The 25672-nt window shown below is 44.9% G+C and overlaps 3 protein-coding genes across 3 annotated transcripts in view; all 3 read right to left on the minus strand.

Annotated features, from left to right (window-relative positions):
- The window catches only part of LOC311323906 (uncharacterized protein), a 571429-nt gene that overhangs the window by 428395 nt on the left and 117362 nt on the right, over positions 1-25672 (minus strand). The window lies entirely within an intron of this gene.
- On the minus strand, positions 5105-11622 carry dcakd (dephospho-CoA kinase domain containing). The gene is made up of 5 exons (XM_084456260.1): positions 11350-11622; positions 9375-9487; positions 8452-8655; positions 6612-6699; positions 5105-6270 (listed from the first exon to the last, which is right to left on the minus strand). Exons 2-5 carry the CDS (start codon positions 9484-9486, stop codon positions 5985-5987), a joined length of 690 nt encoding a protein of 229 aa, XP_084312386.1. The 5' UTR covers position 9487; positions 11350-11622; the 3' UTR covers positions 5105-5984.
- Positions 11920-15185, minus strand: pus3 (pseudouridylate synthase 3; the record flags this gene model as incomplete). Its single annotated transcript, XM_084456555.1, has 7 exons — positions 15090-15185; positions 14341-14787; positions 13828-14105; positions 13424-13610; positions 13064-13173; positions 12722-12894; positions 11920-12191 (listed from the first exon to the last, which is right to left on the minus strand). The coding sequence occupies exons 1-7, from the start codon at positions 15135-15137 to the stop codon at positions 11920-11922; spliced, it is 1515 nt and encodes a 504-aa protein (XP_084312681.1). The 5' UTR covers positions 15138-15185.

Below are 25672 nucleotides of genomic sequence, written 5' to 3' on the forward strand. Positions count from 1 at the left end.
CAAAGAACACGGCCTTGAATGTATCTTTGTATTTGAACCATCCAACTCTTTGGGGATTGAACTTCCACTCAAAGGTGTGTTGGTTTCCAGGACATTCATAGATTATTTACTCTCACCCAGGCACATCTTGAGGTCCGGAATTAATCTTCTTCACGTTACTACTGTAAAGTCAAGGCACTTCAATGAAATGTCTCAACTTTTAGGGGAAGTTACCTGTAACTAAACTAGCTACAATGCCGTATCAGCAATGAACCAAACACTAATAGCCAGCCCAAGGCAGGACAGGGCTCCTGGCAGGTACCATTTAAGTCTTCCTTCAACAAAAATAAGGACATTTATTCATGAATCCAGTAATTGTTGATAACAGCAAATAGCTTCCCCTCTAGCGCTAAACACAAATGACCAGTCTAGGGTGGGAATTTAAGTTATAGACAGTGTGTGTGTGTTATAGACAGTGTGTGTGTGGAATTTAAGTTATAGACAGTGTGTGTGTGTTATAGACAGTGTGTGTGTGGAATTTAAGTTATAGACAGTGTGTGTGTGTTATAGACAGTGTGTGTGTGGAATTTAAGTTATAGACAGTGTGTGTGTGTTATAGACAGTGTGTGTGTGGAATTTAAGTTATAGACAGTGTGTGTGTGTTATAGACAGTGTGTGTGTGTGGAATTTAAGTTATAGACAGTGTGTGTGTGTTATAGACAGTCTGTGTGTGGAATTTTAATTATAGACAGTGTGTGTGTGGAATTTAAATTATAGACAGTGTGTGTGTTATAGACAGTGTGTGTGTGGAATTTAAGTTATAGATAGTGTGCACCGTGGTTTAAATTTTGACTCCAGTTTCATTTAGTGTGTATACTGTCAGCAGGACCAGGCAGCCTAGCTTGCAGAAAGGCGAAGCGTCGGACAGCGTCTTCAAGCTGCTTTGTCAAGGTAAGCTCTTTTACTTGGCTCCGGTTACATGGATGAAACACTGTCACTTTTTGGAGGATCTTCCATCATCCTTGAAGGATTAGGACGATTATGTCAAATTCCCTAGCTGTTTGAATGCAGGTGTATCCTAATCTTCTCATACAGGGAACGGTACTGTAAGACCTTCACATTTGTTCATCCCCACCCTCTCCCCTGTCTGTGGACGGGAACGGTCTGGGTTGACATTTACAGCGACCGACAAGTGAGGCTTTCAGTCTTATCAGCGTCTACCAGAATATGAAGTGTGAGAGGGCCTCGGTTTCCAAATGGCAATAGGATGCTAGTCTTGAAACAGTTCCCCTGACACTTGGTTAATAATGACCCCTTTGTGAGACTATATTAAACGTTTCTACTTAACCCACTAGGGGGGGAGAAAGGCACCAACTTGGCTGTCTGAAACTATCTTCGTCCTCTCCCTCCCCCTCACCCTCGTGCGTAGATCAACACGGGCCGATCGCCCACACACAGATCCACACATGGGTGCACACACAGATCCACACACAGATCCACACACAGATCCACACACAGATCCACACATGGGTGCACACATTTGTGCTCACGTGCGCGCGCGCTCAAGCAGGCACACACACACACACACGCATGCACGCGCACACACACACACACACACATTTCTCTCCTCGTCTCACTCACACTCTACTCACCTCACACCTGTGTTTTACAGTGCTGGAAGAGAACATGACATACTTCCCTGTACCTCCTTCATGCATGAGCTAGAATGTGTGGGTGACTCAAGGAAAGATAGCCCCCCCCCCCCACCGCAGACTGATCTCAGACTAATAAGCAAAGACAGGTTCAGCTGAGTCATGGTGGTCATGTGTACGCGCTCTGACAGGACGTCGTCTTCTTACCCTGCAACCTCCCTTCCCTTGAATGGGTCATTAGACGCGGGGGTCGGGGCTGGGGGCAAAGTGAATCCTGTACTCTAGGTACCCCTTGTCTTGAGAGTGTGAACATTGTCCTGCTATTGTGAAATGCTTTCTGAAATGTGTGAATAAACATGCGTTTGGGATGTCAATTATCTACAGCGTGAAAAAAGCGCATGCACTGAGTAGGCTACTACGGAAGAGCATTAGGGACAACAGCTGAGGGTTTTTTTTTTTTAAGCTTCTGAGTTTAAAGTCAGAAATTCTGACTTTTTTCTCAGAAGTTATTACTGACTTTTTTCTCAGAAATTCTGACTTTAATCTCAGAAATTCTGACTTTAATCTCAGAAGTTATTTCAGAGTTTTTTCTCAGAAATTCCGACTTTAATCTCAGAAATTCTGACTTTTTTCTCAGAAATTCTGACTTTAAACTCAGAAGCTTAATAAAATAATAAACTCAGTTGTGGGCCCTAATGCTCTTCCGTAAGGCTACAGAGTAGCAGAAATGCACCCCCAGGATTAATTAAATAATTAGTTCCCAAACGAGTCCATGGTACTTATCATACCGTCTCACTTTATAATTAGCCGCAACTGACACTTCTAAAAAGCTTTTGGGTTTTTATATAACTTTCTTTGCCAATGCAGCTTTTACCACAGCGGGAGGCAGGGGCTGATGAGAAAGCACTCAGACAGGAGATTCCAAAATGTCGCTGCGCCGTGTTCCCCCCTAGGCTGTGCTTTCTGAACAACAAGCTGCTGTGACTATAAAACTCCTCGCCCCCCGCCAGGAGACAATCTTGAGACTTTACAGTGCACATGAAAATGCAGGCTGTGTGTGTGATCATGCATCCCTATGAGTGTCTCACTCACTCCTGTAAATGTCAAGGGAAATAAAACAAATCGCCCGTTACTGTAGGGCACACACAACATTATTTGATCAATTACGTATATATTAAAAAGGAGACTTTATACCCTGCTGCCAGGGGGGTTCACAATTCTTAAATATTCTTCAATCCGAAAGCCGCACTTCAGGTCCCCGTCTCTCAAAGGGACTGAGAGAGACACACTGGGAGTCTCTCCTTCACAACTGGGCGGACAGTAAGTAGGCCTACAGTACTGGGCGGACAGTAAGTAGGCCTACAGTACTGGGCGGACAGTAAGTAGGCCTACAGTACTGGGCGGACAGTAAGTAGGCCTACAGTACTGGGTGGACAGTAAGTAGGCCTACAGTACTGGGTGGACAGTAAGTAGGCCTACAGTACATGTCTAACGCCCAGAACCCTCTAGATGCACAGCTGAACCCACTAAGAAAAGACAGTTCCTTTCCACAGTGATGGCCAATGTAGGCTACAGCTCAGAGGTGATTTGTGTTGCTGTGTGTGTGTGTGTGTGTGTGTGTGTGTGTGTGTGTGTGTGTGTGTGTGTGTGTACCCAGCATCTGTTCACCGCCCTCTGGCCCCAATCACTATGCATTAATTCTGCAGCCTCTTGATAAAAGAGGGGCCCAGACCAGCAGCTACTAAGGGCTGATGAGAGCCACGTAGCTGAGCAGGCCACGCCCCCCGGGTGCCACGCCCCCCGGGGGCCCCGCCCTGCTCACCAGAGAGGGCCAACAGGGGGGGGTCCCTCCCCGGCGCCGCGCCACTCCCGCCAGCCTGGCTCCCGCCAAACAACTCCCACGCAAAAGTGACAAGGCCTCGCAAGATCATGTGAGGAGGAGGACTTCCTCAGATAGAACCCAGATAGAACCCTGTCAAGATCATGTGAGGAGGAGGACTTCCTCAGATAGAACCCTGTCAAGATCATGTGAGGAGGAGGACTTCCTCAGATAGAACCCTGTCAAGATCATGTGAGGAGGAGGACGTCCTCAGATAGAACCCAAATAGAACCCTGTCAAGACCATGTGAGGAGGAGGACTTCCTCAGATAGAACCCAGATAGAACCCTGTCAAGATCATGTGAGGAAGACTTCCTCAGATAGAACCCTGATAGAACCCTGTCAAGATCATGTGAGGAGGAGGACTTCCTCAGATAGAACCCTGTCAAGATCATGTGAGGAGGACGTCCTCAGATAGAACCCTGTCAAGATCATGTGAGGAGGAGGGCGTTCTCAGATAGAACCCTGTCAAGATCATGTGAGGAGGAGGACTTCCTCAGATAGAACCCAGATAGAACCCTGTCAAGATCATGTGAGGAGGAGGGCGTTCTCAGATAGAACCCTGTCAAGATCATGTGAGGAGGAGGGCGTTCTCAGATAGAACCCTGTCAAGATCATGTGAGGAGGAGGACTTCCTCAGATAGAACCCTGTCAAGATCATGTGAGGAGGACGTCCTCAGATAGAACCCTGTCAAGATCATGTGAGGAGGAGGACTTCCTCAGATAGAACCCTGTCAAGATCATGTGAGGAGGAGGACTTCCTCAGATAGAACCCTGATAGAACCCTGTCAAGATCATGTGAGGAGGACGTCCTCAGATAGAACCCTGTCAAGATCATGTGAGGAGGAGGACTTCCTCAGATAGAACCCTGATAGAACCCTGTCAAGATCATGTGAGGAGGACGTCCTCAGATAGAACCCTGTCAAGATCATGTGAGGAGGAGGACTTCCTCAGATAGAACCCTGTCAAGATCATGTGAGGAGGAGGGCGTTCTCAGATAGAACCCTGTCAAGATCATGTGAGGAGGAGGACGTCCTCAGATAGAACCCTGTCAAGATCATGTGAGGAGGAGGACGTCCTCAGATAGAACCCTGTCAAGATCATGTGAGGAGGAGGACGTCCTCAGATAGAACCCTGTCAAGAGAAGCAGGGGAACCGTAGGTGGACAGAATGGGATCCGTCTTTGTCAGGTCAAATCCCTCTTGTGCTTTTCCCCTACTATGTTTCACGTTTCCCTTTTCCACGCCTCCTAGTCATCATTACTCAAATAATAATATCTCGAGGACGAGAAGCAGTCCCCTGTTCCTTCTGAGTTAAGGAGAACTTGTTTGGGAACGGATGAATTTCATTGGCGCTGATGGAAATACAGATACGTTTCTGATGAAAATCTGAAAAAGATTACAGCGCACAGGAAGGTGACACATGGACACAAAGCACGGACATACAGTACTAGTGTTGTTGTTGTTGTTGTTTATACTTTAAAACAAGAGTATTTGATACATTGCAATCATGTTTGATGACAAGTAAAATACTGTAGCATGAAATAAAATATGTTTGTTTCTCTTGTAGAACTCTAAAAAACTATTGTTGGCGTATTTACAGTGTAAGAAAAAGACACAGTGGCATAAAGTCACATTAATCTTTTGACAGTATTAAGAAAAGTCTTTAGTGTAAATTCACAGTGCTTGTGTGTAAAGTGGATTGTCAAATACCTCTGTTTTCATTCTTGTTCCAAGTCGAAAAAATATCAAATATATTAATTTAGAGGTTAGTTCACCACGGCTACTTCATCTTTTAAGAGACAATCCACCCAAATCACAAATGTTATGGATAGAATTGATGGTACTCTGCTGCTTTGATCCAACACATTCCACAAAACTAAGTCATGTGATTTGGGTGAAATGTCTTCAGCACTACACTACTGCAAACAAGCAGACTACATTCAACATGTACACATCAGTATCAGTTGAGCAGAGCAAATTCAGGTATTAACATTGCGTTACTATTGAAAATCCAATATATACGTTATTCCCCTCAAAGCAAAGTGGATTCAAATGCATCACTAGTGAGGTAGGAAGTGGAGATATCTATTGAATTCACTGTTAATCTAGGAGAAAAATGCAATAATTGAGAAATATTTAAGAAAACAAATGTTAGTGCATATTTGCAAAATTTTCACAATTTGTTCGCTTTGACACATACAGCAGTAGACTACGTAGAAAGCTAAAATGTGATTCATCAACCTTTTGTAATTGCACCAAAAATGTGGTCTTACAGTATGACTTCAAAAGCAAATTACTTTTTCACTCGCTAAATGTGATACAATTTCCTCCAGCATTAGGTTAGCACTGAGCTGCTCGACCACATTGTCAGTGCAAATTGCTAGCTTAAAATGTTTAAGTCGTTACGTTCATAAGACCAAGGTCTCCGTCTCCCAGGCGCCGCGTCAGCGTCCTTATATCCCTCTGGCGTTCGCTACGACATCAGCATTTTCACGGCGTAGAGGAGAAATCCGCCGAGGCCGGCGGTTGCCACTATGACGACAACCCTGACCAGCAGGAACTCCATGGAGTCCTCCAGCTTGGTGTGCAGCCGCAGGACCTGCCTGTGGGTGTCCTCGCGGCTGCCCGAGTTCTCGACGACGTGGTTGGCCAGGCCGCGCTTCTCGTTGAGGGGCATCTGGGCGGCGATGCGCTGCTCGGCCTGCTCCTGGGTCAGCCTGTCCCTGGTCATCAGGCGGGAGAGCTGAGTGGCAGGGTCGCTGGAGGAGAACAGACAGCAGCAGGCTGTTTATTTAGGGCCTAGAGAAGCCCGTCTAAAATAAGACCACACAAGCAGTGTGGGTGAATGATACTTAAAAGCCCAAAATACAACACGAAAGCCTGGAAATCATTGTTTGTTCTTTCCAGGACCCTGAAAACAAAACAGGCTTACAAACCAATTATTTATGGGTGGAGAGGGACTGGGTGGAGAAACAGCAGCAAATTGTTAAGTTCTAAAGCTAAACTTGATTTAATGAGGTTTAGACAGGCACAACATTAGGCAAATAATCTTCTGTTTAATTAAGAATAGCAGAACGTCCATGCATGGTCAAGGTCTTACCAGTACACCACGACAGTGTGGGTGAGGAAGCGCGTGAGGCGGCGCGTCTCAAAGAGCAGGGGTACGTCTAGCACTACGTACCGATACCCTGGAGGGGGGGAGAGGAACAGCGTTTTAAAATAGAGCACAGCTTGACCCTTTTCAAAGTTAAGGGCAGTGAGGGATCCCAGGGGTTTCTTCAATGTCCTATCAGTTACAAGAAAACACACAAACACAATAAAAACACACGGACGATCATTCTTGAAGTGACTCCAGATAACCTACAATTCTAAATTAAATTCAAGATTTTTTAAAGGGGTCCACTTTTGCAAAACTAACTTTTTCATTGTTTTTGCATGTAGGCTACATGTGAGTCTCTGATGGGCCGACTAACACACAAAGTAGGAAGTGAAACAGCCCAGTCATTTTGTTGTGATCAGCCGAAATGAAAACATTAGAAAAAAAGTCAGTCTCTGCAAGCTGTTCAAATCTCCCGTGTCACTCTACGTCACAGTCGGGGACACCGCTAGCTAGCGTCTTCGCACGGAGAATGCTCTGTTATTGGATGTACTAAGCAGCACAGATCGTCTCCCAAGCTCGAAGGACAGCCGAGCCGAGTGGATAAATTTGTATTTTTGATGGCAATGTTCCTGCTGAAATTGGCAAAACACTGGCAGGGTGTGCTAGCCATTTTTTGCCCGATTGCTTTTCCATCCTGGGTCAGTACAACGCAGGACTTTCAGATAAACTCTTTCTGAATGATCAAGCTATACCAGCTGTCCGTGGAAATGATGCAGAAACTAAGTAATGATGCTGTGTGTTTGTTTGCTAGTACTAACTAGCGCTACCTAACTAACACGAACACACTCCCCTTTTGCTTCAACCCGCATGCTCGTCTCATCATGTTGGAGTCACATTAGTGGAATAAAATTGGCAGACTTCTAGTTCATCGAGCGGTCATTAAAAATGATCAAATGTTAAGAAGTGGACATCATTGGATTCCCCTCGGCCTACAGAATCTAGCTTTTATTGTTTGTAGTTGAATGGGGTCATATAGCCTGGTGGTGTCTAGCTAGCGATCGTAGTTAGAGGTAACAGCATGCAACCGTGGAGAAAATAATATTGGCACTAACGCTATCATGTTTAGTCAGGGAGAGAGGACACTGTCACTGTGGCATGGAGTGTGGATGGTCCAGGCTAGCCAGCTATATTTGAGGTAGCATAGCGCTGTCAACAGCCCTCGTTCTCTAGCCTGCCCACTTGCTTTTAGCTGAGCTCATTTGCATATGAAAAAAAAAACGCTTAATCCGCTCAATCTGATCTCGTGGTCAACGGAGGGGTATAGAGGCACGCTAGAACGCTTATTCTGATCTGGTGGTCAACGGAGGGGTATAGAGGCACGCTAGAACGCTTATTCTGATCTGGTGGTCAACGGAGGGGTATAGAGGCACGCTAGAACGCTTATTCTGAGTGGGATTTTCAGCAAGAATACTCAAAGACATGTTTTGGGGGCCCCAAAGTCTTGTATTAAATTGTTGAAAAGTTGCATAATAGGACACCTTTAAATTGTTTATAAAGGGATTATAGGCAGGGTTCCTATACTGTTTATTGGAGGATAGGATAAGAGAGAAGTGGACAACAAAACTGTTGAAATGCCCCTTGTCTTGGTGAAGGATTGGAAGAGGAAACATAATATTGCTGTTAACCCTACACACCTCGCAGACCAGCAAGAGAATACAAGCAGCCAACAAAACATTAGTAAGATTTCCCTGACATACAAGATATTGTATGAATATAACGGGGTGGGCAGTCCATTTGGAAATGGGCCCAAATGATTGGCCGGCAGTTTCTCTTCCTGTACCTCTGAGGAAGCAGAAGAGGATCTGTTTCAGCATGGCCTTGTGGATCTCAGGGTGGGTGATGGAGTTGAGCAGCCGGCGCTTCTCCTCGCTGGAAAAGATGAGCTGGCCCAGCTTCTGCCTGTCAATCTCCCCGTTCTCCTGCAGCACCTCTGGGCCAAAATGTCGCACTATCTTGCAGAAGGCCGGACTGTGGGGCTCCACCACTGACAGAGAAAAGGAGTGCCCCGGTGACAATTAGGAAGAGTACAAATTAGCATATTGCATAATATCTGTCTGTATTCTATATAGTGGCGGGGTAGCCTACAGACAGCCAGAAAAGCCATATGCCATCAAATTGCTCCGTTAGGGTAGTGGTAGGGTAGATAGATGTGCGCTATATTGCAACTCTACTTTTAAAAAGTATAATTTTGCTCTAATCGGGGTAAAACTATAACGGGATGAACGGAGTGCATCGCTATGGGACAGCTTACGATGGGTTCAGACCGCCCTTAAGAAAGTATCCTTTGGGTAAGGTATACCTCTGGGAAACAGCGCGTCAGCTCCAGGGAGAGCTTAAGATGTACCTTCAGAAAGTACATCGTAAACTTGATTTACTATGTACCTTGGGAAGAGCTGTTTCCCAGAGCCTCCTTAGCCAGGGTACACCTCAGCCTGAGAAGGCTCTGGGAAACGATGCGCCACCTAGAGGGAGAGTTTACGACGTATCTTACGATGAACGTAGCGCTACGATGACTCTGGGAAATAAAAGATAAAAACACAATACCCCACACACAATACCAGTGTGTCAGGGGGTAAAGTGGGTCTCAAAAGGATATTGAGGGAAAGAGAAAATAAAATAGAGTGAGGAGACAAGAAAAAGTACACAGAGCACGAAAAGTCCCCCATCCCATTTAACCCAAAACATGTGACAGGCCAGGCATACCTTTCCTGGCCACCACATCAGCATCAATGATGGGACAGCCAAGCTCTCGCAGAAGGGAAGACACGCTGCTCTTCCCCGAAGAGATTCCTCCAGTAAGGCCCACAAGAAACATCCTAGTAACACAAAATAAGCTGGTAAGTGAGCTCTGACTTGACTGATTATATTTATTTAGGGGGGGGGCATAGTGCATAGTCACCCAATAGACTACTTAACAGAGGTCTGTTTTATTTGTACGCTTTGGTCAATGTGTCTTCAAAAGGTGACCAAGGATAACTTAGTTTTTACACATTATAGCAACACGCCCCCTACTGGTACATGAGGCATACAGCTTTGCTGTCAATTACATTTTTTATTTATTCTCTAGCTAAAATGTACTCTATACAGCTGTAATTTATGCATTATATCCATTTGGCATTTCTCGACTGAGCTAAGCACATTTAAAGCTGTAGTCTAGCTCTGGATAGACAACATTGCATAACAGTTCATTAGACTGAATAAATAGCATGCAAACGCGGTCTTCTAAGCAATATATATGTTACGGTCAATGTGAGAAAACGGGGAATGTGAGCTTTTCCCGGTTATTGCGCACATTCCCCGACCTCGCGGGGAATGTAGGAGAAACATGTTCGTTTCTCACATCTCCCGGGTAATGTGCACATTCTCCGACCTTGCGGGAGATGTGAGAAATTGGTTAGTATTTCTCACATCTCCCGCAAGGTAGGGGATTGTGCACATTAACCGGGAAATGCTAGCAATTCCCGACCTTGCGGTAAATCTAGGAAAGCGCAACCGTATGCAAAACCTCTGCGCAGCCGGGTGGTGGGAGAGGGCTTATGTGACGCCTCAGAGGGCGTGCACCATAAGAGGCACCCACGGTAGTTGGGCTAACGTTACTGGCGCACACCTGGGAGAGATTTTTCGTCTTTCTTTCGGCTAGCTAACGTGTAGGGTTCCTTTGGAGGTTCCCACCTTCCTGTTGTTGCGATTTTCATTTTGCGTTTGTTAACTTGATCACCAGTGTAGGCCTATCCTCCTAATACTACTCACACTGTGTGCAGCATAGGCTATATTACTGTTCAAGGTAGACCACAGACTGTTATTAACTGTAGGGGAGGACCGGGACGAATGAAACACTTTTTGGTTTGATCAGATTTACACAGAAATTAATAAAGATGGAGATTACATTTTTTGATGATGACAAACAACTTGTACATGTCCTTTACTAACCTATTAGTTGTAAGTTTGGTTCTGTGGTGTAACAGTTCAATTCAAGACGGCCGAGAACAGAAGATGTGCATCGTTTCTCTTGTCCCTGCCGTGCGGGGCGAGTGAAACAGAGGAGTGGGACGAGTGAAACAGTGAGATTGTTTTGCTTATTGTGTTGCGTAGCCTCGCGGCTTGTAGGCTAATTATCTTAACTTTCAACACATGTATAATTAGACCCAATTTAATGTTTCCATTAATGCAATTGATGCTATGTATTCGAAAACCATGGGCAAAATGTCAAGCGCCTCTCGTTCTAAGCGCACGAGCCCTCTCCCACCACCCGGCTGCGCAGAGGTTTTGCATACGGCTGGACTTTGCTAGATTTACCGCAAGGTCGGGAATTGCTAGCATTTCCCGGTTAATGTGCACAATCCCCGACCTTGCGGGAGATGTGAGAAATACTAACCAATTTCTCACATCTCCCGCAAGGTCGGAGAATGTGCACATTACCCGGGAGATGTGAGAAACGAACATGTTTCTCCTACATTCCCCGCGAGGTCGGGGAATGTGCGCAATAACCGGGAAAAGCTCACATTCCCCGTTTTCTCACATTGACCGTAACATATATATAAAACTGGCTAGATAGTTAGTTCGTGCGTTTGATTTACAAATGCAATACCTTTATTATTTATTATTATAAATGCAATACCTTTATTATTTATTATTATAAATGCAATACCTTTATTATTTATTATTATAAATGCAATACCTTTATTTCCGAGGAAATTGCGCAGTTAACCGAGAAGGTCTGGAGATCAGAAAAGCAACTCAGTTTGGAAGCTATCGAGCTAGATCTAGATATGAAGCTAGTTGTCTTAACACTCGTTTTCAATTCCAGATAACATTCAATGCCACAATATTTGCGAAACTAAGCCAATGCCACCTAGGTTACAAACATTATGCCTATGTAGATAAGACAATAATAGTGAAAATGCACCTCGAAGTTTGATGTTATATATCATGTAGCGCTAACTAGCTGGCTAGCTACTAGATCAGTGCATCCGTAACAACTTTCCGGGTTTCCCTCGTTCCTGAATACCAAACGTTCCAGCATATATTCCCCTTTTGGCCATTTTGACAAATAAGAAAAAGATGATTTCATGTCCCACTCCCTAAGTTTTCCATTACACACTTTATATCAATAACAAATAAATATGCTAACAAAACCAAGAGCTTGATGTCTCCAGAATGAATTTAATAAAACAAAATATTAAACCTCCAATTAAACAATCAAAAGTACGAAGAAATTAATTCAGTCCAACGTCGATGTCACCGGTAATTAATGTTGCTGTTTCTCATTCGTGCCGTCATTCGAGGGCGACGCTTCTTGGGCGACTGACAGACTGGGTGAATTGTGGTAATGCTTGGACCGTTTTCCCTTGTGTACCAGTTCACCTCCATTTTCTCCTTCTTCTCGCTCCAGCCTGCCCCTTTTTACAAAGTGCTCTATCCTGGACTCCAGGCTCTCACAGCGCGGACGCTCTAGTAAAGGTCTGTAGTTCCTCTGCCTGGTCCCCTCCATAAGCCAACAATGGGTAGATGGAGCTCCGCCTGCGGACCGACACAAGATACAGTAAGTCAAATCAAGTCTGTTTATTGTCACATCACTGTAATTAATCACTGTTAATTGTCAAATCACCGTAATTATTAGGTATTGTGTGAACTTCCAACGCGCAGTTACAGTACACATACAGTAAATGGTAATTGGTAAATGGACTGCATATTGCTCTTTTATCCAAAGCACTTTACAATGGCCTGTCATTCACCCATTCACACACACATTCACACACCAATGGTGGCAGCTGCCATGCAGAGTGCCGTTGGGAGCAATTTGGGTTTCTCCTCAAGGAGACTTCGACATGTGGACAGGACATACCTCTGGGAAACAGCCGAACCCGACTCCCCGGGGGGACATAGCATTACAGCAGCAGAGGACAAGAAAGTCGCACAGACCAGAATAAAAATGAACTACAAATCGCTAGAAAAAACTTGCTAGAGTCATTGTGATAGCATATAGAGTACCTCAATTACCCGAGAGGACCTTAATCTAAGATCATTTCCTACCGGACCGAACGACTCACCTGAGCGCTCCAGGCCCTGGACCATCCCGCGGAGGACCTGGGTCTTGACGGCACTCTGGGTCCAGTGCTGCTGCAGCGTGGCCAGGGCGTGGCTCACCTCCTCAGCCTCCTCGCGCCAGAGCAGCCCCTCAAAATGGCAGTCGTACAGCACCAGGGGGAAGTCCACCGCCATGCTGCAAGAGGAGTGGGATCGTTTATGTTCTATGACTGCAGTACAGCTTTGACCCATAACTATCTTACTTCATAGTGTAGGTACAGTAGCACAGCACCTTGGGTTCTGCATGCTTTTCCTCTTGTGTGTGTGTGTGTGTGTGTGTTAAGGTTATGTACAACCAATCACACCTGTATTGGGGTTTTCTGGGATTGTTGTCAACATCCAACAGCTGATCTATTATCTCTGGGCTCTCCAACTTCTGTCCAATGAGGAGCAGGACAGCCATCATGCAACGCACCTATTGGGAGGGAGCAATTTAACCACCCGATGAGGACACTTCTGACTGACCTCTGCAGCACAGCGCACAACCAAATGTAACCTAAACTGACTTCAACTGAAAGTATAACTCTCTGGTTGTGCCAAACACATTCACATAGTAGGAATGTTTAATGATATACTGTACATCACCAATGTTGCTGTGTTATTACTGCCTTTATTTTGTAACAATCAAGTGAACATCCCTCAGTAGAACAGGAGTATAGTCACACCTGGTGATAGAGGAAGGCCAGTCCTTTGACCTCGAACACAAACAGGTCGTATGGGTCTGTGCTGATGGACGCGTCGTGTGGCTCGACAGGCTGGATAGTCGCAGAGAGGATGGTCCTCTGGAACTGCAGAACGCCGTTACCGACGTCCATCTTGCAGATGTTGCGGAAGTCATGGGTGCCCTCGTAGCTGCCGGGGCGAAACAGGAGATGGTGAAGTTACTGAGCCATGACCACGTTTTAAATTGTGCTGCTCAGACAACAAAGCAGTGCAGCGTTTTCCCTGTCGTTAACATGGCGTAAATAAGCTACGCTTACATCCGCATCTCACCTGCCTCTAAAGAGACAAAACATTTTCCTTCATTGATCTAAGATCTAAGACATTTGACTGATGTGGCTCCACTCACCGTCTGGCTGCCTCTGCCATCAATGCCACGTTCAGAGCTCCACTGGGAAAGTAGTACCGGTAGGTTCTGGACTGACAGTCGAAGCGCGCGCTGAATCCCTCCGCCACCGGTGCCCAGTCGAGGATCCTGATGTCCTGAGGCAGGACTCTGTTCAGCATCTTCACGTAAGGGAGCTCCACTGAATCTGCTTTGGTCTTGGCTCCAGTGCCGACGACAGTTGGGAGGGTCACACCTAAGCCTCCGCAAAACTGAGTGGAGCGCAAATCTATGGATATGACCTAAGAGAAATAACACAAGATTAGTTTAGACTAAGAACCAAGATTAATGATCCAAGATTCCTTTATTTGTCACATGTAATGTACGGTGTAGTCACAGTGAAATGTGGAATTTTGGTCGTCCTAACATTGTGAAGGATAAGATCCAAGCCACACTGGATGTGGAAATACAAAGGTGACCACTGCAGCTACAAGAAGACATCAGTAAGACTATCAACCAGCGGTGTGGTGAACTGACCTGAGAAAAGGCACTGACCCCCTTGTCAGTGCGTCCACACCGGTGATAGTTGGAGCTCTGCCTGTCTTGGATCAGCCTGGTCTTCAGAAGAGCCTCAAACAGCCTTGCTTCGACTGTGTTGTCAGTGTTGTCCTGAACGGCAAAGCCTTGATAGGTCCATCCCAGGTAGGCCAAGCGGAGGGCAACATGACGTCGAGGGTGGGAAGAAAAGTCAAATGGCCGCTCTTGACCCCGCTTCTTTCCCTTTTTTCTGCCACTGCCAGTTCCTGGCTGGTTGGATTTCCCCTGTGCACCGGGTTCGCTAGTCATCTCCATCTCATCGCCGGGACTAACCTTCTCCTTCAGTTGTGTTTTGAGCCTCTCCAGCTCTCCCTCCAAGTCCTTCACACGCTTTACCAGATCCTCGGACATACTGCCCAGGAGGGCGCAGCAGAGGTGGTTGGAGATCTTATTTGGGGAAGCAGAAGACCATTTGTTTACAAATGCATTTGACATTCGCATTTAATGAACCAGAGAGATAACACAAACACAACCAACCTCTGTGCCTCAATGTTCAAGCTTATTTTCTACTGTTGGTAGTTGCATCGCTGAATTTATTCAGTTAACAGTTAGATTATCATAGCTAGAAACAAATAGTTTTACTGGATCAATGTAACCTGGTTCGCCTGGTTAGCATCACCCCAATAGCTAGATAGCATGTAGGACGTGTGACTCTACTTAAGGTGATATACCAAAATAATAAGTCTCACCTTGGTTTTGATATATGATCGTAACGGCCAAAAAAATAAAATCTGCATTCCCTACTTTTCAAGACCGATGAACTGGTAAGTATACCATGCTTCTGGCGTAACTCATGCTATCATGCTTGCTCACAGGGACGGACTGATATTCTAGTTGGACTTACTTCCTGTCAGGATCCCCGGGAGATGTAGTTCTACTCACGGTAGTGTAGGAAAATATTTCGTTTCTTCAGTTATTGCTGTATTACGTAGCAGTTTCCCCTGCAAATTCACACCCACTATTGATGATGTAAATGTGTGAGTCATTTTAATGCATTTTTGTTTGAATACATTCTCCCAAAAAGAAGGTTGTGTAATGTTCACGGCAAGAGAGAGAGAGAGAGAGAGATGGCTAGATGTCAATGGCCAGAAGGAACATCTGAGTTAAAGTTAAATTCAAGTGAAGTTCAAGAGATGCAGCAGTCCAAAAATATTGAGAAAGCATTTAGCATAGTTTTATATACTTGTTGGTGGAATGGGCTGACCATTAAGCAATGCTATGCTCATTTGAGTAAGGTAGCAGGTAAAAATACGATTTTATCTTTATCCTGCTCCTTTTTGATCGTGGTTGATGATGATGATGATGATGTGGAAATTGAAGAATTATTTGTTTGTTTAGTTGATACAATATACTCATTCATGTGAGAAATAAACAGAAAAAAAAGATAATTGCATAGGCAGTGTTGCCTCTTTAGAACGTGTTAGCTAACGTGAATGTGTGAGGCAAGCTAACATGTTAGCCACTTGCTAGAATAGCTAGCTTGCTATACTCACTTGTTGTTTTTTGGGACAGCATGGGGGACACTAAGGGAACAGCAACTTAGAGTAGTCTACATTCTGATGTAAGATACATAGTATTTCATTCATCTTAGTTTTAGAATGCAAACCAGGCCAGGTCAAGCCTGGCTTATGTGCGTGGCTGGCTTGTTTCTGTTCAGGACTGGTAGGACGGAAGCTAGTCATGCCACTGAAATAGCTGTGAATTGAAATGACATGAAATAATGTCTGATAAATTAAGATGGGTCTTGTCGCCTGGACACATCAGTTCCAATGCTTCCAATGCTAATCCAGCACAATAAGAGTGGGATAGCCAGTTAGCTCATGAGCTCACAACAACTAGCAGCAGCTTCCATAATATTAATGGTAGCGGTCAGTGGCTAAAGCAGTTACACTGATGATTCCTGTAACGTTAGCTATTTTGCTGCAAATAATTATAACTGGATCCACTCAGGAATCAGGGAGTGGGACCGAGAACAGGAGGAGCAGAAAACAAAACACACAGTTGCATACACACAGAAACATAACAGTAAGCACAAGTCTAGTATATCAATGGGACTTGTAATTGGTCACCCAGTTTCTGAGAGAGGAGAGGAAGAAAGGTCGTGGCTAAAGTTAAAAATCAAACAGGCTCATGCTCAACCAGGAATCGAACCCATGATCTTCCACATGGGAGTCGGGCGTTTTTTCCACTACACTACCGAGGAACTTGAAAATGCGGGATGTAAGTGTTTTTATTTTGGTGTGCTGGGAGCAGGAGGAGCAGAAAACAAAACACAGAGTTGCATACACAGAGAAACATAACAGCAAGCACAAGTCTAGTATATCAATGGGACTTGTAATTGGTCACTTAATTGGTCACCCAGTTTCTGCAATCAGTTTGACACAGTTAATTCATCTGCAAAACAGACTGTACATTTCCTTAAAAATAAAAAAGAATGTTTTATTCCCATGGGATCTCTCCCATCCGTCTGAAAAAGGGGGCAGAGAGGAGAGGAAGAAAGGTCGTGGCTAAAGTTAAAACACAAGCTCGTGCTCAACTGGGAATCAAATAGAAATGCGGGTCAACAACGGGATGGAGGGAAAGAGGGAAGGAAGGAGGGAGGGAGGGAGGGAGGGAGGGAGGGAGGGAGGGACAACCCGAAAAATGCTATATCTATGGTGCGCTGGCTTACAGCCATGCACAAAAACAAACAAAATGTGTTCAAACAAGACAAAAGTGAGTCTGGATTGAGAGCTTCAGTTCATATTTTCATAATTTCTGCGCTTCAAGTCTACTAAGAGGCTCACTCCAAGCAGTACTCCAAAGACCTTTGGGACAAAAGAAACGGGTCACTGACTTAGAATGTACTGACAGACGAGGCTGACCGCCTCTGAGTGTTCAAATGATGATACAATAGACAGATTTCTCTGGTTTACCTCCGTGATCCCAAGGCCGATGCAGGCAGCAGCAATCCAGACCAAGTGCTTCAGCAGGTAGCGTTTCAGAGCCCAGGTGCAACCCTGAGGAAGAACAGCAAGTCTCACCAACAGAAGAGGCACACTTACAGAACGACTGAACGTGGATGAAATCATCAAAATCATGACTATTGTGTTGTAGTCTGCTGTAGCCTAGCACATTGTCAAGCATGCATATGTGGTGTGTATGTGTGTCTTTGTGTGTGCATACAGGCTAGGGTATGTGCATGTGTTGGTCCACTGACCCTCTGGTAAATGTTGGATGAACTGACAACCTGACCACAGTCCTCCTTCTCCACCACACAGCAGGAGTCCGGGACAGCGTTTGGGTTGTCCCAGCCCGTACTGTTCAACCAGTCTGTGTAGCCCTCAGCACCACAACAGTCAAACTGCAATGAAGCACACAGACACTGAGCGACGTAGATTAGCAAATTAAGAGGGCAAATACTTTATTGACACAGATACAAACTTTCGTTATCGGGTCACCTCTTCCTGAATATCATCAATGGTAGCTCTGTCCTTCATGCTGTATTTGTCGATCACGGACTGTGCTTTCTTGTTGATTGTGTCATTCACCTGCAAGGGGCAGCATAGGACAGTACTATTTAATTCCCCTGACTGAAATCACCCTGGCCACTTGTAGAGCCTCCTTGTTGGATACTGGGGGGACTGTCGAGGAAATCCCTTCTTGATAATGTGTAACTGAATTGTCTCACCTTAGTACGGAGGACGTAAAGGGCAATCCCAGCTACAATCTCAATGCTGATAATCACCATAAGGATACCAGTGAACTGCACCGTGAAGTTATAAAACACAGTGTTAGTGGCACATCATGTCTTCACTGCATAAGCTACTATACACAGACAATGTCTACACAAAACGTCGGCTATTAGGTAACCCCATACGTGACGCTATATGTATATATGCTTCGCTAATATAGCATCACACCTCCTTACTCGGTGCCCGATACTCAGTAACTGCCAGTAATGCAAGAAAATCACAAGAAGAAACACAGACAGTCACAGTCTGTCAAAGAATCGGATTTAAACGGTTATTTCACGCCGTCCTATCATTTTTGTTACAGACATCCGTAGGAGCATGTGGATACCTTCACATTTGAGATATGATGTTTGGAAATGGGTAAGAAGTGCCCTGGAACACGGTTTACCTCCTTTCTCTTATGGGAAGGAGGTGTGACGCTATATTAGCGAAGCGGCATGACGTCACATATGGGGCTAGCCATTAGGCTACGTTAGATAGATCTTAAGTCACTCACTGAGGCCAGTAATGGGCTGCTGTTCGTCCATGCCCCAACGCAGCCCAAGAAGGAGATGACAGCGATAAAAACGCCCACTACAATTAACAGTACAGCGGTGTGGGAGAGAGTGCTACCTGTGAAAGTTGCTATTTCCAAGTAGGTAGTGTGTGACATTGCTCCAATGATAATGAGGCCAATACCTGATCCCTGTAAAACAAGCATAGAAAATCACTGATTTAAAAACCTGAAAAAGACACACAATTATATTATTAGGCTGTGTTTATTGTCCAAAATTCTGGCTGGATTTTTTGGCATAGGCTATTGAAATGTGTCCAGGGAGCATTCCCCTGGCGCTTGTTTTCGCTGCTCCCACGGAAGACTATGTCCAACTCACGTCAAACATGTAAAAATTGGATTGCGATGCATTTCACAGGAGAGTATACCGAGACTGATGAGATTAAACCCTGTGCTTCCCGTCTCGGAAAATATTTTTACATATTTTTAGTAGCTCTTCCAACGCAGTTACGGGTGCCCCATTGACTTCCATTGTAACCCAGTGAGAGCCTGCAGAAAAACTGCAGCTAGCTCAATACTGGAACGATCAGTATAATTATGGGCTCTATGTTTCAGGTTCATGGTAGACAGACCACAAATAGGGCTGAATGTACAAAATAGCACACTATCCCTTTAAGGATGTTTCAACGATGTCAAATGATATAGGCTACATGTAGGATACAGTGCTATGCCTTTTATTTAAGTGGGCTATTTTAATTTCAATTCAAGCAACAACAAAAAATCATCACTTACCAAGAAAAGTGCATTGAAGAAAATGAAACAGCTCTTTATGCGACCAATTGGTATCATCTTTGTGACAAGTATAGGCTAATAAATCTCAAGAGGTTAAATGTAAAGAGTAGCCTAGCCTAAATTAAACTGTTTTCCTTTCAAAACGTCACAACACAAGAGAAAAACGTTCTTCTCTATTCTGTGGAATGCACACTGAGGCGTGTGGATGAATGATGTTGAGAAAGAAAGAGCATCTATAGGCAAATACCCTCATTTGACTATCAGGCGAGGGGACATAGGCCTACATGAATGAGCACATTTCCATGTCCAACGGTAGTTTGGGGGAATATTTTATCAGACACTTTTTTCACGTGTCGTCAACCGCGCACTTTTATTTGGTTGACGTCACAGTTAAATTGCTGCGTAATGCTTTTGGCCGCAGTCACTCGAAATTGTAGGATTATTATTGACCCGACTTCTAACCAGAGAGTATAGCCTATATCGAAGGAACCGAAGCTGGCTCTGCTCCTGCTTCTTTGCTCTCTCAATTCTAGAAAACACAATGGCAAAGTCTGACGGTTAGTAGGCTATAGGCAGTGGAGTCGTAAGACTGGTGGTGGGGGGGACGATTCCAAGGCCGTGCACTGACAGGTGCCCTCATACACAAATATTATTATTTTTTATTATGATAAGGTCATGACTTGGGGGTTGGGGGTATATTATTGTTTCATAGGGCCCATAATTTCTAGCGGCACCCCTTAAGTTGATGTAAATTTAGAGTTGATTGTGTCTTTCTTATTTATCTCCCAGTTGGCCTATGGTCTTGTTATATCATGTGCATGGTATTTGTTTGAAATGATATATTTCTTCTAAGGATATGCGTCACCTTAGAATTTGATGGTTCCATCTCCATTTAGTGTAATTCAGAGATATAAACATTGTGTATTAAAAGTAGGATGCTGGCCTCTTAAGCTATAAAAGTGGAGTATAGGCTACTACATAACAGCTTTGACAGTGAGGATGGGAAAACCTTGCTCAATATCTCTGAACTACGCTTAACAGAAATACTATCAACGTCACGATTACCTTACAGTTAGGCCATTCTGTCATTTTGTCAGCTTTGACATTAATAATCATACTCCAATCTTTATGCAGTGTCAATACAGGCCATGTGAGCACACCTGAAACAGTTCTGTTCATCAAATACAACAATGAGAAGAGCTCCAGCAGGCAGAAGGAAGGTTAGTAGCAAGGGATGAAACAAAGTCAGACCTGTCAGTGGTTATGGGGCAACCATACGTGGCCTACAGAAAAGAAGAATAAAAAAACACCTCGCATATTTGAGTTATTTGATCATTAAGAAAGACATATACAATGGAATCATGTCAAATCCACCCTTCGTGTTTTAGGGTCCCAACAACCCTGGAGGACATGGAGGCAGGAGAGACACAGAGCCCAGAGACAGAGACCCCAAGAATGGAAAGATTTTCTGGAAGCGGCAGCCACCGCCAGAAACCACGGACGCCAACGGTGTGTCTGGTGTGAAGAACCAGAGAAGGCGGAGCCAGAGAGATTCTCCCGCCAAATGCAAAGAGTCTGACAGCAGCCCACAAGACTTGGAGGAAGTGCTGGATTCGTTGTGAGTGACAGGCATAGGCAGAGTTTGGGGGAGGGACGGAGAAAGTGTATTGTTGCCCGCAACATGTTATTTCAGGATCTGTGAATTTTTAAGTACGTTGAGGACATTGGCCCTTTTGAGCTTTGTCTGACCACAGGGGTATCGGTCATCTGGAAGATTTGGCCACCATGGCTGCAGAGGAACCTCTAACGGATGCTCAGGTTGAAGGTTAGAGACGGTGTAGCTCTGATGTAGTGTGTGACTCCCATTACACAGATAACACACAGACATTTGTACTGTATATCCTGCAGTCTCCTCTAGTTTACACTACAAAATTAAGTTGTTTAATGTTCTTTTTCATAGCATTCCAGGCAGTCTTTGAACTGTTTGCCACCAACTGTCAGGGCAACATCGATGCAGTCGGCCTCTCCTCCTTACTGGACACTGTGGATATCAGGCTCAGCGCCCAACAGACAGAGGCTTGTCTGCAGAGGGCAGATTACGACGGTAGGTTGGCCAATGAACATGAAAAACTTCCTGGTGGAAACAGTATGAGCCTTACAGTGTGTTGTGTGCGTGCGTGTGTGTGTGTGGGTGCATGCGCATAGGTGTTTTACATGAAAGTAGATTAGGAGAGTGTCTTGTATCTTTAGAGGTAATGATCACAAGACAAGAGACAACACACTGATGTCATTGACTGGTCTTCTTTGCTTTTCAGGGGACGGCAAGGTGGGGTTTCAAGACTTCCTGTCTTTGATGACAGACAGTCAGAAGTTCGCCAGGTGTATGAAAGGTAAAGGACTCTATTTGGGATTGAGACAAGAGTCTATGTACATCCACATCGCCGCTCCTATTTGATAAGCGACTTAATATGCTCTCTTTCTCTCTCTCTCTCTCTCTCTCTCTCTCTCTCTCTCTCTCCCCCCCCCCCCCATACCCCTCCCCCCACCTCAATCCCCCCATAGCTGAGCCTCCAGACCCCTCCCAGGTCGTGGAGGTGATGGACACAGCGTTCTACAAGGCCCTAAACAAGATGCTGAATGCTGGCCTCATTCCAAGCTCTGCCACTGGAGAGATAGTCAGGTAGTCTAGCAAATACAAATCCTTTAGTGTAAGCCTTGCTTCGACTACAAATAGAATATAATTTTTAAGTATTAGATCAGTTCCTTAAGCAAATGACCTGGTTCAGTTGGCTAGTATCTGTCTCCGACACAGAGAACCCTAGGGTTCACGTGTAGCCAGATATTTTCAGCCTCTTGTGGACCTCCGTCCAGGTACTACCATAAGAAATCGCTGAGTCAGGTTTGGCGGGCGGCACCACAGGCAGTTAAAGACCGTGGTCATGTGATCACGTACTACGCCAAGGGAGCGCACGTGGTGGGGCTGCAGCCCAAACAGCTGATGAAATACATCGAACCCCACGGTGAGACGCCCGGCCGACGTTGTCAACACATCTCAGAGATGTGTCAAAAAGACCCATGAACCTTTCTGCTCACATGTATATGTTTCCTAATTTATTTTTCCAATATATATTTCATAATTTTACTGTATTAAGTGTTCATACTTGTAATACACAAATATTACAATGTAACATATTTCTTGCATAAAAGTACTCACTTGTAATCAAGTTGAACTGATTGAAGAGTTGTTGAAGTAAACTTTTTTTAATCTATTATTTATTAGCTCCATCAACGAGCCCCTATTCCATGCGTCCCAGTCTGAACGTGAAGTCAAAGGTCACCATGGACAAGAGAGTCACCAAGAAGCCCCTCCGAGTAGCAACTCAGACTCAGTCTGCCAAGACCCGGAAGACCGTGGAGATAGAGGAGCGCATAAGACAAGTAATATATCACTCATCAAGTGTAATATATAACAGAACCTACTGTGTATATGTAATATAAAGGTTTGAAAAATAGATGTGTATATGTATCTCTCTCTCTCTCTCTCTCTCTCTCTCTCTCTCTCTCTCTCTCCTTCCCTCTATCCTTCCTCTATGCATAGTTGTCTGTCAAGCACCCTGGGAAGGAGACGAAAGACATGATCACTCCGGTCCAGATCAAGGTGGACCTGCAGGTGAAGGACAGAGAGCGTCTCACCTACGACGACATCAACCAGATACGACACAAGGTAGCATCACCTCCAGCATCCGGCGCAGTGATAGAAGGTTCCAGGCCAACATTCTACCTACAGTAACACATCACATACTTGGAGTGAATGTGCTCTGTATCTCTCTGCCCCCTTTTCTCCCCCTCTATCTTTTGTCCCTCCTTCTCCCCTCTAATCCTCTATTTATTTCAATCTCTACCCCCCCCCCCCAACCCCCAACCCTAACCCCCCGCCCCCCCTCTCTATAATTACCTCTCATTCCAGTCCAAAGAGGGTCTAAACACGTACCTGAAGACGCTGACGCAGTACAAGCAGCGTGACGCCTGGACCTCCTGGGGGTCCCTGCAGGCCTACTGCCGACCGCTGGGCCACAGGGCCTTCTTCCCCGACACCTTCTCCACCTACACCTGGAGCTGGAGCGGCTGCAGGAACATGCTGCGGCCCGGAGACCTGCCCTCCATGCTACAGGGTTAAGGGTTAAGGGTTAAGGGTTATTGGGTTCCGTTGCAGCTGAACTTCAATCGCGCCCCCCTTGCTCTGAAAGCCAACATTCTTTCCCATTAAAACAACAATTTAGATTTTGGTATTTAGATTTTTTTTGTTTACCTGATGACCACTTCTCAAACTAGAAATGGTGCTCGGAGAGCACAGACCTCAGCCCATAAATGTATTCCGTGGCTCTGAACGCGGGCACGTGCGTGCGAGGAGAAGATGTTTGGTATTCCTGCATTCGTTAGGTCGAGAGCTTTATGCCAGTCCCAACCCTGCGTCTCTGTGATCTTCCCATGTCAAGATATGGCCGTTTCAATTCCCCCCTTTGACAGTGAATGGGGGGGATTTTTCTGTCCTGAGACGAAGTACAAAAAATGAATGGAGGATCTTATTCTACAACACAAGCAAAGCTAGTCTAAAAATATGAAGCTACTAAAAGTGCAACTAAATTCAGTAGCTGAATTAGCAGTGAAGAAGAGGCTTTAGTGGTGGACTGAGGCCCCCTGACAGGCGTCTAGCCAGAGCTCCCGTATCGTTGAAGGGGTTCATGGGAACCAACACAGGATGCAGAACCATCAACATGGTTCAAATGCCCAGTTGGAGAAAGATAACACTGCCCTTCCCGCTCTATGCTTTTCCTGTTTTCTGAGGAATTTGTTAAGACTTTGTGTTATTTCCTTCTGATGAAGATAATTAGTGTGGTCAAGAGGGAAGGGGCGCAGCTATGACGTTGAGTGTTAGACTGTGATTACTTTAATTATGTCATTCTCGAGGTATGTGAGTAGGTTACATGGATTACATTTCGTTCTGTAACGAAGAGACACATATACATTGATACATGATGCTCATTTCCCATGGATGGGGTCATTTTCAGGCCTGTGATGGCCAACTCCATCCAGCATCCTTTTATATACAGTCTATTTTTAGGTGCCATTTCTTTGGTATACAAAAGCCTACATGCACAGTAGGCGTGTATTCTTATAGCTTGTTCACTTTTCATATGGTTTCAGTCAGTGCAGACTTATACTAGAACACACCGTCTCAGTGAGGCGTGTTCTCAGCGTCTTCACAGCAGAGAGCGTGAGGTAGCTGGCCAAGCCTACAGTGAGCAGACTGTGCTACAACAGAGCCTATAGCCATTTATCACCATGCTTTTTCACAAGCAGACGTGTTTGTGAGCTAAACGGTACCGTATGTCCCAGCTTCACCACATGGGACTACTTAAGTGTGTGTACTGGACCACGTCCTGCTGTTCTGTTTTCCCTACAGACATGTTGCTGATTTGGTTAGTAATACACGCAATCATTGATGATGTTTTAGTTGGAACGACTGCAGCCTTTAGAGTAATAGTGAAAAACTATTTGTTTTGTTCTCATCTTACAATTCTCCTTGTGTCCGTGGGAAACTTTATAATGTAAGTGTAGGTCTACAGTGCTGTGAAAAAGTAAGTAGGCTAACACCCCATTAAACGTTCGGCCTTTCTTTTGTGGACATATTTGGACATGTTTGGTCTTCTCTTCAACAATACACAGCACTGTACTTAGAGACTGGCTGGAGAGACAGATTTCTATCATACATTTGCTGAAGTTACTCAGTAACTTAGTCAATTGTGAGACTCTGTGAGGGACATTAGCCACCAGTCTCCTCATTCAGTGAGATCACACCTTAGAAACACACCTAGAAAAAGCAGAGAAGGGATTCACAAGTACAACAATATGTTTCAATCGTGTCTTTAGCTTGTCAACATTTGCAATGACCATACGCCTAGAAACATGACCATATACTCGACACATACCAAAGTACACAACAGAGTTCCTCCAACAAAGGAATACTCAAATGTAAGAATAATCACGAATGAGTAACAATTTCCTGTTTTTGTTATCTACTGTAGGTCGACGAATACAGAAAGTGGTTACACTTGCTCTCCTAGATTCTTGCGATGTCATTTGTGTAATTGAAGGTTTGACAAACGTCAGTCGCACATACAGCACAAGGAAGTCTGGCCCTGGTTGGAGTGTGTGTACACCAGGGTCGACGTGTGGAAATCATGTTGACTTG

The sequence above is a fragment of the Borostomias antarcticus genome (assembly GCF_949987555.1).
Source record: "Borostomias antarcticus genome assembly, chromosome: 22".
Taxonomy (NCBI): domain Eukaryota; kingdom Metazoa; phylum Chordata; class Actinopteri; order Stomiiformes; family Stomiidae; genus Borostomias; species Borostomias antarcticus.